Genomic DNA, 15,447 nt, shown 5'->3' on the forward strand with positions numbered 1-15,447 from the left:
AGTACTCACCCGTCATCAAAATAGAACCCTTGCAGAAAAAAACGACTGTTTATTATTGTATTAATTGCAAGATCAATACATCTTCAGAATTGGCGTTCGGAAACAATCCGAATTGCCAACAATGGCAGCCAAATAAATTAAAAATCAAGGAGATAGAATATCGATATGCATTAAGGTCAGATCACATAACAAATTTCAGAGATTATGGGGGAAGTTGAGGGGATAGAGGGAGGCTTGTTGTATATACATTAATCATATCTTATGTGCAGCGTGATCTTCACGAGCGTTTCCTTCACGCTTGTGGAGATCACGCGGATTGTGATGTTTCAAGTATGTGGGGCTCGAGGTGGGAACGTTGGGATTGTTGGTACGACATTATTGTAATGAGCTCGGAGTGATGACTTGGAATAAACCTCGCTGCTCCAACTATTGAACGCTTCCGTGTGATTCATACTATTGAGTGGATGCCCAGATACTTTCCTACACTGGCGACGATCCAAATTCTGTAACACTAGCTAGCCCATCTGAATTGTTAAGGGGACGTAAACCAAGTACCAGTCTAGTACCATGGTGGTTAAAAAAGGATTGGAATGATAAGAAATTCAATGCCATTGACTATGAAGTTGTGAAACAAAGGGTTAATGAGCAAAAAGGAAAAAGGAAAATATTTATGGATAAGAAAAGAGGTACCAGTAGTAAAGCAAAGGTTGTAGTTGGTGATGTTGTTCGGGTGAAGAGGAAGGAAAGTGTTCCTAAAGGTTCACAGTGTTGGTCAGACCCTAAGAGGGTAATAGAAGTGTTTAACAGCGCTGTGCGAATAGAGGGAGGAAGTGTCTGGAATTTGAATAGAATCTCGTTGTTCAAAGGGGTTTCTCATCCAGCTAGAAATGTTGGGATGAGTCGACAATTAATTGAAGACCATAATGTATAGCACCCTCATTGTTCAAATTGGGGGGGGGGATTCAAGGGGAAAACGTGAACATCGTTACCCAGGAAGATTCAAGGATTATGCCATGTGTTAGTAAAAAACAAAAAAAAAGAAATAAAAGGGGGAAGATGTGTTGTATATACATTAATCATATGTTATGTGCAGCGTGATCTTCACGAGCGTTTCCTTCACGCTTGTGGAGATCACGCGGATTGTGATGTTTCAAGTATGTGGGGCTCGAGGTGGGAACGTTGGGATTGTTGGTACGGCATTATTGTAATGAGCTCGGAGTGATGACTTGGAATAAACCTCGCTGCTCCAACTATTGAACGCTTCCGTGTGATTCATACTATTGAGTGGATGCCCAGATACTTTCCTACAGCTACCTCCCGCTTACCGGAGTAAGGTTTAAAAGATCAACAAATTAATATGAGAGTGGGTATGCAATGCAACATAGGGTGCTTTACTAGCTTTATCCTATTGTGGTTTAAGTTTGTTTTATTGGGAATTTTAACATTGTCTTTTATCATGAAGTATTGCTTTAATGTAGAAATCACTCCATGATTGTATGAACTCTTCCAATGAAAATTAAAAAATAAGTTTAGTATGGGCACTGTGCAAAAACCTCTTGTTTTTGTTTTAATAGGCCATAATGTTGTGCTACAGTTTAAAAGAATCTAATACATGGTACGCATGATGACTAATTTGTCTCTTAGTTCACTAGTGGCATTGTTAGGGTGGGGAGTGAGGGCAGCAATGTCATATTTTAAAACTATCACTTTTATTAAATGCAGCTCGATTCAATGAAATAAGTGATGCACAATGATGAAACACTTTTATGAATTGTGAAAAGACTTTCTTATTTTTATATGATGTTTGCTGATGATTTATTTACATGTCAAACATGTTCATGGCTCGGTTTGTGCACAGGCCCCTAATTTGCTGGCTCCCCTACCTTGAAAAAAATAAAATAATGGGATTCTCTAAGATTACGGCATGATGTTTGCCAGGTTTTTTTGGGCCCTAGGGGGTCCCTCTGGGTACCCCCCAATAGGGCCAAGGGGGTCAGAGTATGCCTACCCTGCCCCATATATCCTTTTTTTTCACAACTTTAGGACAGGGGTCTAAGTCCTAGAGTCCTGTAATGGCTGTCAGCAAAATGTTTCTCATGTTGCTGGCAGCCAATCAGAGTACTCGCTCTCGATAGCTGCTGCCCGGTACGTTTGCCACCTCATGGCAATGGTTGGGAAGCAGCCCATTTCAGTATTCCCACAGGATCCTTTGAAACCAATTACAGTGCACACTTCTAAACAGATTATATAGTGCTTTCATTGTTTAAGACCACCTATTGCAAAGGGCTTGCATTGTGTATGATCCCATTCAAGGTGTGGGGTAGTACATTATAAAACCTGCTGACAAGTAACGGTGCACACTGTTATTTATTGTACAGGATGCTGAGGGGATATATGTATTTGTATTTAGAAATATATAAATATGTGGAAAGCTTATCCCCAGAGGCCTAAAAATTGATTAGGGAGCGTTTATGTATCTTGTACTAAGGTGACTCATACTTGAAACTTAAAATCTAAAGCAAAACTAAACAAACTGGAGTTATATAAAGTGGTGCACAAATGCAGTTCAAAGCTCGAAATTGTGCGCAAAATTTCACATATTGTGCTGCAAAATGTCCTTGTTTATGATGCACTATCCTGGAGGGTCTGCCCAGTATCAATAAACCAAACATGCTGAGCTTCCATATATTATGAAGGCAAGAGACTGGGGATCTGGACAGCCCATAGCCTCACAGGCTAAATGTCTTGTGCACATGTAATATTCATCTGCTGCTACTAAGGCCTATCACTATATAACCAGTGTTGCTCGGCCAGTAGCCAATTTCACTCAGAATGTGTACAATATGGGTCAGAGCCACACCAAACAGATAAGGAAAAGTACAGAGCACTTGCAGAGGGCATGCATGAGCGTTCAGTTCACTAGGGGGGGGGGGGGGAGCACAGGAAAGCCAGAATAACTGACATGTTAGGATAGGATAGCATTTGCACGACATGTAGAGGTCTTTCCTCCCATTAATTTAGTTGAACTTTTCTGATCTAGGGAGTGCAATGAAATTATCACACTTTACTCCCTCTCATAATGATTATGCTGATATTTCAAACGTTTCTATCATTTCCCCAGTACATTCTTTGTTAATACCACAACATGGGTGTAGAGATGGGAGATGAAAATGTAATTTCTTTGAAAGTCTGTGGAACCCAGAAAGTGGCCCGCTGAAAGACTCCATGCACCTTATTTGCATGCAGAAAAAATAAGTGGTGCTGAGCCTCAACAGCAGCTCACCTATGTGGATATACGTGTTGACTCTCTAATCTTAGTAATGGCTGTATGAAATCAGCACTACACTATTTGGTTAAAAAAAAGTATTTAGTGAGTGGATAATCAATAACCATGATACATTAACATATTTGGATATTGGGTTAGCAGAATATATCCTTGATTCGCCGTTCCTTTAACTTCTTATTAAATTAATTAGATTTGAGTGATAATGTCATTACCAACCATGCCATCTTTAGAAATATTGAATACTTACTTGCCAACCCGGTGTAGTGACAACACTGCTTTAACAGCTACAGCGGTGGTGGTTTTTTTTATGGGCCTCTTTTGTCTGCAATTTAGCAGACAAAAGCTCTTAGTTTACGCTATAAGGAAGAAAAAAATATTGGATTACAGAAAAAGGAATGAATGATGGAAGGTTGAAAGGAAGAAAAGTTGCAAGTAAGGAAGAGTGAAAGAAAGATATGAAGGGTGATAGGAAGGATGAATGGATTAATGAGTGGGTAGATGGATGGATGGATGGAAGAGTAAGTGGATGGGTGGACTGATCAGTGGGTTAAAGAGTGGGTGAGTAAATAGGTGAATTGACAGATAAAAGAATAGCAGAGTAACTAGAAATCTGAGTGGGTGAATGGATGAAAGGATCTATTGATGGTTGAAAGGTTTTATTGAAGGGTAAGTCAAAGGACAGATGTAGGGATAAATAGATGTGTGGATTGATGCATGCATAGATGATGGATGGATGAATGGAATTCCCAAAGGATGGATGAAATCCATGGGTGGATGGAAGGATGAAAGAATGAATGGCGGAAGAGACAAGGGAGCTCTTCGAGGGAGGGTCAGGCTCTTGCTTTGCTTGCTTGGTAGCATCAGAGCTTTGGTTCAAAGTGGTGGGTATTTTAATGTTCTGGCTACTTCTATGCATGCCAAACATAGCTAAGAAGACATCTGACAAAAACACTGACTGAGTCTCCTTTTTAAAGATATACATTTTTTTTCTTCTTACTGGCATGAGAATGGAAGGAAGGCCTACATTTTATTTTTTGAGTGACTTGCATAAGGGGCCCTAAACAATTGTTTCAATTTTGATTAGGACACTCTAAATATCAATTGGCACCACATCTCTAGGGTACAACTTTTCCAGTTCTCTGCCTTTGCTTTTACAAACCATTGTTTTCAGGTGATTTTGTCTAGTCTGTTTTGTTTAAATAAACTGAACGTTATTTGAACTGAACCAAAATTTATAATTCCAGAATGCACTGACTTACTGCAGAAAAAAAGGTGTCCCAATTTTATTTGCCTCTTGTATATACTCCCTAGTTGCCGTGTCTAGGCCCACGGTGTAATGGCGAGGCATTCTGTGCCAGGTCTGTCACACCAACTTGGAAACGTTTAAACGTTTGGGGCCGTTAGACCTACGAGTTAGTGCTTATGGTGGAAATTGCGTTGAAGCCATTTTTAGCATAAAGGGCCTCATGTCGCAAACTCACAGGGCTTGTGACCACAAAGGAGCCTACCATTACATGCAAAAGCCCTTTTACGAAATTGCTACATTCTTTTGATTCATATAAGGATTTTCCATATTGCAAATAGGAGGGGTATTAAAGGGGTGCCTTCTAATCCTGTTTGTGATTTGGAAAGCAATTTTTTAACAGTTTACTATTGCAATTGGTTTTGCAAACCATTGATGAGCTACCAATCCCTGAGTTAGTAACTGATTTTCAAAGTAGAAGGAGCCCACATAGGACCCCATTCCCTTTAGGAATCATTTAGCAGCTTCAGGGGTAGATGGAAGTGGTCCAGAGGTCGGACCACTTTTGTTTTAAAGCAGCACTGTTCCTTTAAAGGGCACAGACTGCTTGAAAACAATAATTGTACGTTTTGGAATGCAGTCATACGATGGTGGTGTTCTGTCTAGACATTTCTAAAGTATATGGTGTAGATCCACAGCAGGATTATATGGTGTTGCCCTGTGGGAAATACTTATTGATCTCTGCTGGGGAGTGGTAGGCCCGATGCAAAATGAAATATTGAATAAGTTTAAACTTGGCGCTGCTAGATACAATGTGGGGATAGGCAAAGGCCTATGACTATTCCAATTCGTGGAAGGCCCTACCTGAGTCAGTCTCCAGTTTGTCCTGACCTAGAGCTAGTGACATAGCGGTGACAGTAAGGAGAGATTTGCATTACTAGGTGACATTTCTATGCCCCAATCCCAGGGTGTAAATGGCCGGAACAAGTGAGTGTGATTACAGTTAGGTGTCTGCTATGGACCATATCTGCCAAAAAGTGTGCTGGATATGACAGTGCATTAGGAACTAACCCCTCAGGAGGGCGTACTGGTCTGGTAAGTCATCAAATGTAAGGAGGTGACTCCTCTAAAAGCTCCGATGCCTTCATCAAATGTAAGACGGAGACTCCCCTCAAAGCTCAGATGCCTTCATCAAATGTAAGACGGAGACTCCCCTCAAAGCTCAGATGCCTTCATCAAATGTAAGAAGGAGACTCCCCTCAAAGCTCAGATGCCTTCATCAAATGTAAGAAGCAGACTCCCCTCAAAACTCAGATGCCTTCATCAAATGTAAGAAGGAGACTCCCCTCAAAGCTCAGATGCCTTCATCAAATGTAAGACGGAGACTCCCCTCAAAGCTCAGATGCCTTCATCAAATGTAAGACGGAGACTCCCCTCAAAGCTCAGATGCCTTCATCAAATGTAAGAAGGAGACTCCCCTCAAAGCTCAGATGCCTTCATCAAATGTAAGAAGCAGACTCCCCTCAAAGCTCAGATGCCTTCATCAAATGTAAGACGGAGACTCCCCTCAAAGCTCAGATGCCTTCTTCATCAAATGTAAGAAGGAGACTCCCCTCAAAGCTCAGATGCCTTCATCAAATGTAAGACGGAGACTCCCCTCAAAGCTCAGATGCCTTCATCAAATGTAAGACGGAGACTCTCCTCAAAGCTCAGATGCCTTCATCAAATGTAAGACGGAGACTCCCCTCAAAGCTCAGATGCCTTCATCAAATGTAAGACGGAGACTCCCCTCAAAGCTCAGATGCCTTCTTCATCAAATGTAAGAAGGAGACTCCCCTCAAAGCTCAGATGCCTTCATCAAATGTAAGAAGGAGCCTCCCCTCAAAGCTCAGATGCCTTTAGAGACTCCTGGAGGCACTCCTCCAAATTGGCCTTGGGCAGCGTGTCCCTTAGTTTGGACCTTGAGAAAGAATTCAACCCCCTTCGGTAGGACTACCTTTCGGAGGCTCTCTTGAGATTCGGTTTTGGTCCCCACACAGTCCGACGCCTCAAAGTGCTGTGCACTCACACTAGGGCGTGAGTCCGCATAGGAAAGATCAGCTCCTCCTCTTTCTCCATCAGCATGGCTGGACAGGGTTGCTCCTTGTCCCCGTCCCCCCTGTTTGTTGCTTTGACCTTTGAGTTGCTTGTAGCACAACTTAGTGCAGCGGGTGTGACATGAGGAATTCCACTCTCAGACGAGCCCCACTCAGTGTCATTGTATGCCGATTACCTTCTTATCTATCTTAGGGCTCTCCAGGGGGACACCACACTGAGAACGCAGATCCCCGAAGATCCATTGCCAAGGTATTAGGGCAGGGGGGAGGGTAATAATGGAGGGGGGGGGGACTAAATCAAGCAGCCAGCAAACAGCTAACTGCCCAAATTGTAGTATTAGCTTCTTTAGCAATATTATGTAGAGTGTACGATTGCCCAGTGGTGAGCCGGGCAACAAGAAAACCTTACCCGAAGTGAAAGGTAAGGCTGGACCAGGGTGAGTGATAGTCAAGGAGGTGGTTTTGGGAGGGGGAGTGAGTGGAGGTCACCATACGCAATATACATATACACTTAATCAAGGAACCAAAACTAAGATCGCAGGGCCTACTATCAAAAGAGTCTTCAAGTCCCTACGGATAGGAGCACAGGTGGAAGGAGGGCCTGAGCCCATGATGAGGCACTGTTGCAGAAGTGACAATGTAGTGTTATAGCAGGTCATTAGCGGTCTAGGTGGGCCACCAATGGTGGGGTCTCAGGGTCACAAAGTGGTCTTATGCTGAAAGAGGCATCATCAGAGCAAGTGGATGTTGGGGATGGGAGATCTGGGTTAGGTTCTCTAAAAGCAGCTCCTATGTCCAGGACCGACTGTCTGCCATTGCTGGTGTGTTCAGGGGTGCGTCGCAGTCAGAACAGGTGCTGGGGGATTAGTTCTCGGTTGTGGGCCGTTGTCAGCGTTTGGTCACGTGCCCAGCTTTCTACCTGTGCAGTTCATGTGCCTGAAAAGAAGAACGCAAAAACCAAAGAAAATGATGGACGGAGTGTTGAACATTGCAAGCTCTCACCCCCAGTCAACTGATCTGGGTTTAATCCATCACCGTTCTTTAGCCCACTCTGCCACCCCAGTTCAGACATGGCCATATGCAAATCAGTCTGACCCTGTGCCTCATGGGAACAGTCCAGCCCGAACTGCCAAGGACGGGTATGCTCAGACGTGAGTCCCGTGCTCTCCATGCCACTGGAATCAAGCTATCCTGGCTGAAGAGGGGTGAAACCCCGAAACCGGTCCTAGGATGCTTGTTTCCAGTCCAGGGAGGACCTAGCTTGGCAGTTCGGGCTGGACTGTTCCCATGAGGCACAGGGTCAGACTGATTTGCATATGGCTGGGTTCAAACTGGAATGGCATGGTGAGCAAAATAACGATGGATTTAGGCCCAGATCTTTGTACTGGGGTGAATGTATGACATTGTTCTGCATTCTGTCCATCAACTGTTGTTTTTGCATTTGTCACCCCGAGTGGGACGGGTATGCTCAGACGTGAGTCCCGTGCTCTCCATGCCACTGGAATCAAGCTATCCTGGCTGAAGAGGGGTGAAACCCCGAAACCGGTCCTAGGATGCTTGTTTCCAGTCCAGGGAGGACCTAGCTTGGCAGTTCGGGCTGGACTGTTCCCATGAGGCACAGGCTCAAGACTGATTTGCATATGGCTGGGGTCAAACTGGAATGGCATGGTGAGCAAAATAACGATGGATTTAGGCCCAGATCTCTGTACTGGGGTGAATGTATGACATTGTTCTGCATTCTGTCCATCAACTGTTGTTTTTGCATTTGTCACCCCGAGTGGGACGGGTATGCTCAGACGTGAGTCCCGTGCTCTCCATGCCACTGGAATCAAGCTATCCTGGCTGAAGAGGGGTGAAACCCCGAAACCTGTCCTAGGATGCTTGTTTCCAGTCCAGGGAGGACCTAGCTTGGCAGTTCGGGCTGGACTGTTCCCATGAGGCACAGGCTCAAGACTGATTTGCATATGGCTGGGTTCAAACTGGAATGGCATGGTGAGCAAAATAACGATGGATTTAGGCCCAGATCTCTGTACTGGGGTGAATGTATGACATTGTTCTGCATTCTGTCCATCAACTGTTGTTTTTGCATTTGTCACCCCAAGTGGGACGGGTATGGTCAGACGTGAGTCCCGTGCTCTCCATGCCACTGGAATCAAGCTATCCTGGCTGAAGAGGGGTGATACCCCGAAACCGGTCCTAGGATGCTTGTTTCCAGTCCAGGGAGGACCTAGCTTGGCAGTTCGGGCTGGACTGTTCCCATGAGGCACAGGCTCAAGACTGATTTGCATATGGCTGGGTTCAAACTGGAATGGCATGGTGAGCAAAATAACGATGGATATAGACCCAGATCTCTGTACTGGGGTGAATGTATGACATTGTTCTGCATTCTGTCCATCAACTGTTGTTTTTGAAAAGAAGAACAACAGCCCTCGGCCCAATCCCAGGTGGCTTTTGGCTCTGTGAAGTCACCGTAATAGGTCATGATTTTAACTTCTACAGGGAAAATGAGGGAGTATTTGATGCCCAAGTCTCTACTTTTCTTCTTCTCTCCCAGGAAGGAGGCATGTTGGTACTGGACCGCTAGGGTGTAGTCTGGGAACAGCAGTATCTGGAGGTTTTTTAACTCTGTGCACAGCAAGGTGCACAGCTTGGCGTGTCTCATCCCTGTCTCTGTAATACAGTACGCTGGCTATCAAGCACGAAGGTGGTGCACTCAGTGGAGGACGCTTGGTAGGAACACGGGGCACCCTTTTAATGCAGATGAAAGGTAAGATATTTGGGGCAAATGCGAATGATTCCATCCATCGTTTAAGGAAGTCAGCCGCATTCTGTTCCTCTGTGCCCTCTGGGAGGCCAACCACCCTGAGTTGTTTCTTTGAGAGCTTACCTCAGCTCTGCCCTCAAGGAACCAGATCTGGTCTGTCAGGTCTAAGAGCTGCCAGTGGTGCTTCTGGGTTATAAGGAGGAGGTCCTGTAGGTCCCTCTCAGGCTGTGTGACTCGTTTGGCCAGCTTCTCTGTCCAGTACAATTGCATCCACTTTGACCTCCAGCAACAATCATGCGGTGCCAATAACTTCCAATATGATGTACAATTTGTCTGCAGCGGAAGTCTCTGGGCCACCCCATGGCAGCTGTGGTGGTTGGTTCGGGAGGGGACTTTCTGGGCGGGTTGGGTGCGATCTTCCTATGGTGACACTGAAGAGATGGGAGTTAGTTTCCTGATCCAAGATGATGTTCTGGCTCTTGGGCATTCTGGTGATGAGACGCAATCTGGAAGAAAGGGGTGGTCCCCAGGGGCCAATGAACCCACTTTCAGATGCAAGGCCACCTTAAGCAAGAGAACACCCAAGGGTGCAAAACAAGCAATTGGGTACGGCCTTCTTGTGGCTGCTGCTTGCTGGTAAAGCAGGACTGCTGCCTCTGTCTGAGCCAGGGACAAGAGGAAGGGCCACGTTGCCGCTGCCTATAGGAGGTAATTGAGACTCCATGGAGAGTAACGAGCAGTGTGTCTCACCTGGAGGAGTGTCACTGAGTCCACAAGGGGGAGGCACTGATGAATCACTTGTGAGCACCAAACAGCTGCAGCGAGGTAGTCTGGTCGCAGTGCCGGAGCCAAGGCCCTGCTCATGCTAGTGACTTCAGCTCAATGGCTCCCTCCTCCCTGTCCAGACACAGCAGATCATCCTCAGGGTGGATTGATAGGACTGTCAACATGTGTCTCAGTAATGCCCCAGTTGCCCTAGGCGCTTTGATCACCTCCCCACAGAGCTGCAACGATTAAAGGATCCAGAAGCAGGGTTGGAGTAAATAACCTGCACTCCCTATAGGCTTAATTTCGAGAGTTTCTCTTTCAGTGTCAGTCCCCGCCGGTCTTAATTGGGGTTGGTTTACTGGATCACTGAAGCAGTCACTCTAGGCCTCTCTCTCACTGGTACTGGCCGCAGTAGGACGTCCCCAAGGCAGGCAGATGAGGTTACCGATTTAACAACCTGCAGTGTCCTCCACTGCCTCAATCGACGGGCCCATCTCCTTGATGGTCCAAGTAATCAAAGCGTCCGGTCGCGGGGCCCGGAGGAAGGCCCATGCTTCTTTCAGGCACATGGAGCAGGGCTCCTCAATTGGCTCAGGACCCTGCCTGTCCACTGAGGCAGATCGATGGAGCTGTGCGCTAGGGTCATTGGGAGCAGCTCCGCCTGTCAGGTTGGTGCCTGAATGGGCAGCTGGAAGAAGTAGCAAATCTAGCCAGGGGGCCTGCTTCAGATGGTGACCAAGCCCTGAGCCGGTTAGATGAATCCCAGCTCAGATGGAGGCAGATGCAACAGGGGGAAAGTGACAGATGATCGGGTAAGGGCCAGGAGGAACTCTATCTTGGATCTGCCATTTTGATTGCGTTGACCTCACCCCCTGAATTGACCGGATAGTACATAAGTAGGTTTGAAAAATACTATTCCATTCACAAAAAGTCTGTGCGCAATTTGTGACCACTTTTTACGCATGGAATGATAAGACATCAGGAACCTAACTTGCAGGAGAAGATGGATGCCAATTGTGTTCAAGACTTGTCTGGTGGTAAGGGCCTTTCTAAATCTGCATAAAGCATAATGATACAGCGCTTAAGCTATTTGAACAGCTGCCAGATGGATAGTGACGTTTCACTGCTATCTGCATGGCTACAGGTCAAGTTGTACACACTGTTTGGCTAGTCACCTGGTGAATGTTGAAGTTTATTTTCTATTTGCATTGCTGCTGGCAAAACAGTACATCATTTCTGTTATTTAGTCAGTGTCAAGGTGAATAATGATGCTGATGTTTCTTTTCTATTTGTAAAGCACCTTGCCAAATGGTTCATAAATGTTTGCTATTTCAGCCTGGTAAATAGTGGCATTTATTTGGTAGTTGCACCGCCACCTGCCAAATAGTCCATCGTTTCTGCTATTCTGTTTCTGCTATTTAGACAGCAGCTAGGAAATTAATGAAGTTTATTTGCATGGCTGCTAGCCAAATTGTACATAATGTCTGTAATTTTGCCAGCAGTCAGGTAACGATTAAAGGGTCTTTACTATTTTCTTGACCGCTGGCCAGACAGTACATAAAAGCTGCTGTTTAGCCAGTAGGCAGGTAAATAGTGAAGATTCCTTGGTATTTACACGACTTCTGGCCAAACAGTGCAGAATATCTACTAGTTAGCCAGTGGACGAATAAAGAGAAGAGAAAAATCACCATTTACCCAGCTGCAGGCTGAATAACCACCATCTAACTTAAAAAAGCAAAAAATTAAAAATGAAAGTGGGTAAGAAGAATTGCAATGCTGTCGACGCCACCCCTATATGATTAATAAAGCAAATAAAATCAGAATTGCAGTGTTTAAAAAAACGGATTTTACATAAACTGTTATTCACATTCCATCTCCTCCTGGCCCTTTCACAAACCAAAAAAGCCCCAACACAAATGGCCGGTATTCTTTCAAACAAATGGGACTGGCTACCTTGCTCCATACCGCAGAAATGTACGAAACGGCTTGGGAACACAGCCTCCTATAACGGTATTTTTGGAACACTTTAGGTACACATGCCAAGTCTGATAAAGCTTCTATGAATTGTCGGCTCGTGACAGTAAAGTAGTTTGCGATAAATAGCGCCACCATTCTCACATTTCTCCCTCAATTCACCGCTACTTTTCTCCAGCCAATCACATCACACTTCCTTTGTGTGCATCACTTAAAATGTCCCCTCGTACTCCATCCTGTGCAGCTCTGTCCTCCTGGGATGCGAAGGTTCGTATGACTGGGAAACGGACGGCGCTGTTATTCTTCTCGCGAGGTCCAGGACAGCAGGCAGGCAGCCCGGAAAGTAAAGAGAAAGAGACAGACACTGGACAATAGGAGCCCTCCAAACACACGTATCACACAGGAGTCACCGGGCAACTGTGAGACTCCATCGATAAGCACACAAACACACCGGGAGACGCTGGGTAACGGAGAAAAACGCCTTAACAGGTGGAACACCTCTTGCTTTGACAGGCGAGCCAGTGAGACCAGATGGAAGACCCCGTGTAAGCAGCGGGGAGATCCCACGGTGGCCTGAATGGAGGTGGGCTCTGAGCTGCAAGGAACCCCCTCCCCGGAAACGTGCGTCGGATCTTAAGTGAGCTGGAGGGATGCCTTCAGTGAGGTCCTCGATGACGTGCGTGGAGTCCTTAACTTGGCAGCACGGAGGCATTCAGTGAGCTGCCCAGGATTCATCGTGACCTGCGTGGAGTCTTTCAGTGAGCTGCACGGAGACCTTGAATGAGTTACATGGTGTCCAGTGAGCCTCACGGAGATCTCGGGTGAGCTGCACGTCTTACACTATGGTGTTCTTCAGTGAGCTGCAGGGAGTCCGCAGTGAGCTGCAGGGAGTCCGCAATGAGCTGCAGGGAGTCCGCAATGAGCTGCACAGAGCCCTCCACTGAGTTACATGGTGTTCTTCAGTGAGCTGCAGGGAGTCTTTCAATGAGTTGTACCGAGACCTCAGGTGAGCTGCACGTAGCCGTTTGTTGCACTGCACAGAAATCCTTGATGACCACCTGTGAGACTTTGAGTGAGTTGCGCTGAGTTATCAAGTAAGCAGCACGAACTGGGTCACTGTGGTGCCTGGAGACCTTTAGTGATCTGCCTGGAGTCCTTCAGTGAGAGGCGCGGAGATCTTCAGTGAGTTCCATGCAGTGCTGAGGGAGCTGCATGAAGTCCACGAGTGATCTGCTTGGAGTCCTTCAGTGAGAGGCGCAGCGACCTTCAGTGAGTTCCATGCAGTGCTGAGGGAGCTGCATGTAGTCCACAAGTGATCTGCTTGGAGTCCTTCAGTGAGAGGCGCAGTGACCTTCAGTGAGTTCCATGCAGTGCTTAGGGAGCTGCATGAGGTCCACGAGTGATCTACCTGGAGACCTTCAGTGGAGGCGCAGCGACCTTCAGTGAGTTCCATGCAGTGCTGAGAGAGCTGCATGAAGTCCACAAGTGAGCTGCCTGGAGTCCTTCAGTGAGAGGCACGGAGACCTTCAGTGAGTTCCATGCAGTGCTGAGAGAGCTGCATGAAGTCCACGAGTGATCTGCTTGGAGTCCTTCAGTGAGAGGCGCAGAGACCTTCAGTGAGTTCCATGCAGTGCTGAGAGAGCTGCATGAAGTCCACGAGTGACATTCTTGGAGTCCTTCAGTGAGAGGCGCAGCGACCTTCAGTGAGTTCCATGCAGTGCTGAGGGAGCTGCATGAAGTCCACGAGTGATCTGCCTGGAGACCTTCAGTGAGAGGCGCAGCGACCTTCAGTGAGTTCCATGCAGTGCTGAGAGAGCTGCATGAAGTCCACAAGTGAGCTGCCTGGAGTCCTTCAGTGAGAGGCACGGAGAGTTCCATGCAGTGCTGAGGCAGCTGCATGAAGTCCACGAGTGATCTGCCTGGAGTCCTTCAGTGAGAGGCACGGAGACCTTCAGTGAGTTCCATGCAGTGCTGAGAGAGCTGCATGAAGTCCACGAGTTATCTGCTTGGAGTCCTTCAGTGGGAGGCGCAGATACCTTCAGTGAGTTCCATGCAGTGCAGAGGGAGCTGCATGAAGTCCATGATTGAGCTGCCTGGAGTCCAGTTGCAAACTGCCAGCAGATGAGTTCGTCCTTTGTTTGCCACGTTTCGAAATTCTCTTTTGAGACGTTTTGCTATTGATGTGAAAATGTTGATGTTCAATCCGAATGCTGTAAAACCGTGTGCGACTTGCCAAACATGTATTAGACAGGACACAAAATCGAACAGGTGAGCTGCGAGTGAACCTCCTGACTGCTGGTAACTCTACCGACAGATCCTGTGTGAGCCTCCCAAGGCCATTGGAGGCCAGCTGGAAGCCCCTCGCGGGCTGTGTTCGGGCCGCTGAACGAACTCTAGGAGACTCCGTTGGAGCAGCAGGGGAGACTTTGTGACCCGAGGAGCACACAGTGTCAAGAGCTCACACACACCTGGACGTCGGGACACCCCGCTTAGTCAGTCCGGAGACCCATGGACTGCCAGAAGACCGCGCGGGCATGGCCCTAAGGAGAATATCACTAGCACGTCACCGAGGGAACACCAGCGATGGCGGAACAAGGCCTGGGGAAGGTAAGGACCCGCATTTTAGGTGCCCATTTTAGCCACATTGGCAAACTGACTTAATGCTGCTGGAGCCCTTTAAACCACCTATCCAAGCCAGTGCACTCTAGGGAACAACTCAACCAAGAGTCTTTAAAGCCTGGTAAGGCTCACCATCAAACAGGGGACGTGGAGGCATACTGCAGCCTATTTACCGTGCAGTTTCGTTTTACTCCATAACGCCTGATCCAGTGATCCACTAGATCCTTCAGATTCTCTATTCTGAAATTCATGACTTGTTGCATCCAGTTGTCTTACATGTTGATCAACTTAATCGAGTATTACTCTATCCTATAATTGTTACCTTCCTGCTGTGACAATCCACTGTACTTCGTTTAATTATATTTTATATTCAACAATCTTGCAGTACTGCTTAGGGTGGATCCCTAGGCAAGCTTCTCCCTCATGGTTCATCATGAAGGAACCTACACAGACTGGCAATGGTTTACATCAGGCTGTTACTAAGGATTTAGCGAATATGTTGTTCCACAGTTGGTCCCAGTTCCAAACAGAGCCCTGTGCATTTGCATTATACATCAGAAAATAGACGAATTTCCAATATCGATATTTGGAACCGTCTGGCTTATTTCAGTACGGCATGTTTTGATTAACACAACACATCAGGAAGTTTCCTGTAGTTCTGGGGCAGTCAGAGATTACGCGATAGTACTTGTGGTGG

At 46.6% G+C, this 15,447-nt stretch overlaps 1 protein-coding gene across 1 annotated transcript in view; it reads left to right on the forward strand.

Annotated features, from left to right (window-relative positions):
- Positions 1–12,349: 12,349 nt before the first annotated feature.
- LOC146796176 (uncharacterized) overlaps positions 12,350–15,447 on the forward strand; it is an 89,807-nt gene continuing 86,709 nt past the window's right edge. The window contains exon 1 of the mRNA XM_085628577.1: positions 12,350–14,738. Within this exon, the coding sequence (XP_085484703.1) occupies positions 14,715–14,738 (24 nt within the window). The 5' untranslated portion in view covers positions 12,350–14,714. The remainder of the gene's footprint in view (positions 14,739–15,447) is intronic.

This window comes from Triturus cristatus, chromosome 10 (genome assembly GCF_964204655.1).
Source record: "Triturus cristatus chromosome 10, aTriCri1.1, whole genome shotgun sequence".
Classification (NCBI taxonomy): Eukaryota; Metazoa; Chordata; class Amphibia; order Caudata; family Salamandridae; genus Triturus; species Triturus cristatus.